The following is a 2,741-nucleotide window of genomic DNA, read 5'->3' as shown; positions in this document are numbered from 1 at the left end:
GCATCCCCCGGTGAACCCCCTGCGGCCACGCTTGGGGGTGGTGGGTCTTAGAGCATGGTTTGCGCTTGCTCACCTGCTGCAGCTGCCGGGACGTGCTGTCTCTACCCGGCTGATGCAGAGTTGCATTGTTTTTTCCAGGTGACTTGCTGCATTTTGTGTTGCCCTTCCTTTCTGTGGTTCTGACTAAGCCAATTTTGCAACTTTTCAAGCTTTCTTGTGTTCTTTCCCACTGTGACCCCACAGAAATCTAAGTGTAGGTGCCTTAAAGGGCAGGAGCTTGATCCTTGTGCTGTGTAGCCCTAGATCAGAGCTACCCGCTCCACACCCTGAAATAAGTAGTTTAATTGCTCTGCTTTTTCTCCCAGGTTTGAGTGGATAGAGGTCAAGTATCTTACTGCAAATTGGTGTTTGTCAACTTTTCACACTGAGGGTGGTGAGCCCCTGGTGCAGGTTGCCCAAAGAAGCTGTGGCTGCCCCATCCCTGGAGGTGTTCAAGGCCAGGATGGGCGTGGCTTGGAGCAACCTGGGCTGGTGGGAGGTGTCCCTGCCCATGACAGGGGGGTTGGAACTAGTCTTTAAGGCCCCTTCCAACCTAAACCATTCTGTGATTAGTCAGGTATGTCCTCCTTGTTAAAACTCCCCTGTCCTTTTTCAAGAGAGATGCACCATGTCAGGAGAAAATGTCCTATTTTAAGAGCATTAACAGCTTTTAAAAATGGGTGCTTTACTTTTGTAACATACACCCCCCAGTTCTCCACTTCTCCCTCCACCGCCTGCTGATCTTGGCTGCTGATGAAAGCCAGTCTCTGTGTGCCTGAATGCTTTCAGTAAAAGACTCCACAGCAATACTGGGATGGATGCCTTTCCTTTAACATAACATATAGGTTTAAAAACGAAAAAAAATCTTTCTCCTGACAGGTTTAATTTACCAGTCTGTAGCCAAAACCCAGGGCTAAGGTAGCCAGACCTATGCTGGTCTCTGCTTTGTACATCCAGGCTGCTGGCAAGGGGGGGTTGTTTCAAGAGCGGCCGCACCGCTCTCTGCCTGGGGCCCTGCGGGGTGAGGGGTTGCTCAAACTGCCCTGATGTGACACTGTGCTCCCCCTGCCCCAACCTGGCCTTCATCTCCTGTGACCCTGCCCAAGCGATGACCACCTGTGGTGGTCACCAGGGGTGTGTCTGTTTGTGATGGCTGTGTCCGGCTTGAAGGTGGTTTCGGAGAGAGAGGTAACAACACAACAGTCAAGGGCTGACTGGAGCAGTGTGCCCACTTCACCACAATGCTGGTGCTGTGGTCAATACGCAAACATGACTATAGGTCAGTCATCTCACCCCATAACTATTGACCAGCCCAAGAGCCCTTGGAGCTCTCCTTCATGGCAGTGGGCTGCACACCAGGATCTCCCCTGGACAGGGACACCACGTGCGGTTACTCCTCAAGATTCAGATTCCTGGCCACAACAGATCCTCAGAAAGTGGTTTATAGCATGCTAAACTGTGAAGTCTCTGCTAATGAGATATAAAGAATGGACATGGAAGGACAGACCTGTTGGAGCGGGTCCAAAGAAGGCCACAAAGATGATCAGAGGGTGGAGGACCTCTGCTGTGAGGACAGACTAAGAAAGTTGGGGATGTTCAGCCTGGAGAAGAGACGGTTCTGGGGAGACCTTATAGCAGCCTTCCAGTCCCTAAAGGGGACCTACCAGAAAGCTGGGGAGGGACTTTTTACAAGGGCATGTAGGGATAGTATGACAGATAATGGCTGCAAACTGGAAGATGGGAGATTTAGGGTAGGTATCAGGAAGAAATTTTTCACTCTGAGGGAGGTGAGCCCCTGGGGCAGGTTGCCCCGAGAAGCTGTGGCTGCCCCATCCCTGGAGGTGTTCAAGGCCAGGTTGGACGGGGCTTGGAGCAACCTGGGCTGGTGGGAGGGGTCCCTGCCCAGGGCAGGGGGGGGAACTGGATGAGCTTTGAGGTCCCTTCCAGCCTGTGATTCTAAGGTCTCACCCCTGTAACTACTGACCAGCCCAAGAGCCCTTGGAGCTCTCCTGCACAGCAGCGCCTGCATGCCAGGATTTCCCCTGGGCAGGGACGACGCTTGAGGTTACTCCTCGAGGTTCAGAGGTTACCTCCCACACCAGGTCTTTGGTCAGCAGTTAACAGCATGCTAAACTGTGAAATCTTTGCTAAGTGATATAAAGGATGGATTGTGCATGTGTAATCCTTCAGACATAAACCGCTGACCAAATCTGGGACCAGGACTGGATCCAGACTCCTCCGGGGAGGTTTTTGGGGGGCAAAGGGCTCCTCTCTGCACCTCGGCTCGGCGGGAGGGGCTCCGCGCCGGCTCCGGTCTGTCCTCAGCACCAGGAACGACCCGGCGCCCCTTTGCCCTCGGGCCTTGCCGAACCGCCGTCCCATTTACTACCGAACTTAGTAAAATCGCTGGTTTGTATCAAGAAATAGATCAATAAATGTATCTCTGCCGCTCCTTTCCGAGTGGGGGGCACCGCTCCTTCCCTGTCCGGTCCCGTCCCGTCCCGTCCCGTTCCGGGGGCGGGGCCGTTTCCGGGCGGGCGGGAAGCGGCGCGGCGGCGTCTCCTCCTCGGTCTCGGTGCGGGTCCCGGCCCCGGCGGGGTGCTCGGCTGGCGCCATGGCCCGCAAGAAGCTGTACCGCCCCATCGCCGCCATGGCCAAGAAGATCCGGGAGTACCGGGCGCTGAAGAAACGCCCGCGGGAAC

At 54.9% G+C, this 2,741-nt stretch overlaps 1 protein-coding gene across 1 annotated transcript in view; it reads left to right on the top strand.

The window, feature by feature from the left end:
• Positions 1-2,653: 2,653 nt before the first annotated feature.
• Positions 2,654-2,741, top strand: part of MRPS34 (mitochondrial ribosomal protein S34) — a 1,337-nt gene continuing 1,249 nt past the window's right edge. The window contains exon 1 of the mRNA XM_009886389.1: positions 2,654-2,740. Within this exon, the coding sequence (XP_009884691.1) occupies positions 2,654-2,740 (87 nt within the window). The remainder of the gene's footprint in view (position 2,741) is intronic.

This window comes from Charadrius vociferus, unplaced genomic scaffold, assembly GCF_000708025.1.
Source record: "Charadrius vociferus isolate BGI_N301 unplaced genomic scaffold, ASM70802v2 scaffold585, whole genome shotgun sequence".
Lineage (NCBI taxonomy): Eukaryota > Metazoa > Chordata > Aves > Charadriiformes > Charadriidae > Charadrius > Charadrius vociferus.
This window is presented reverse-complemented; position numbering and strand designations above follow the sequence as displayed.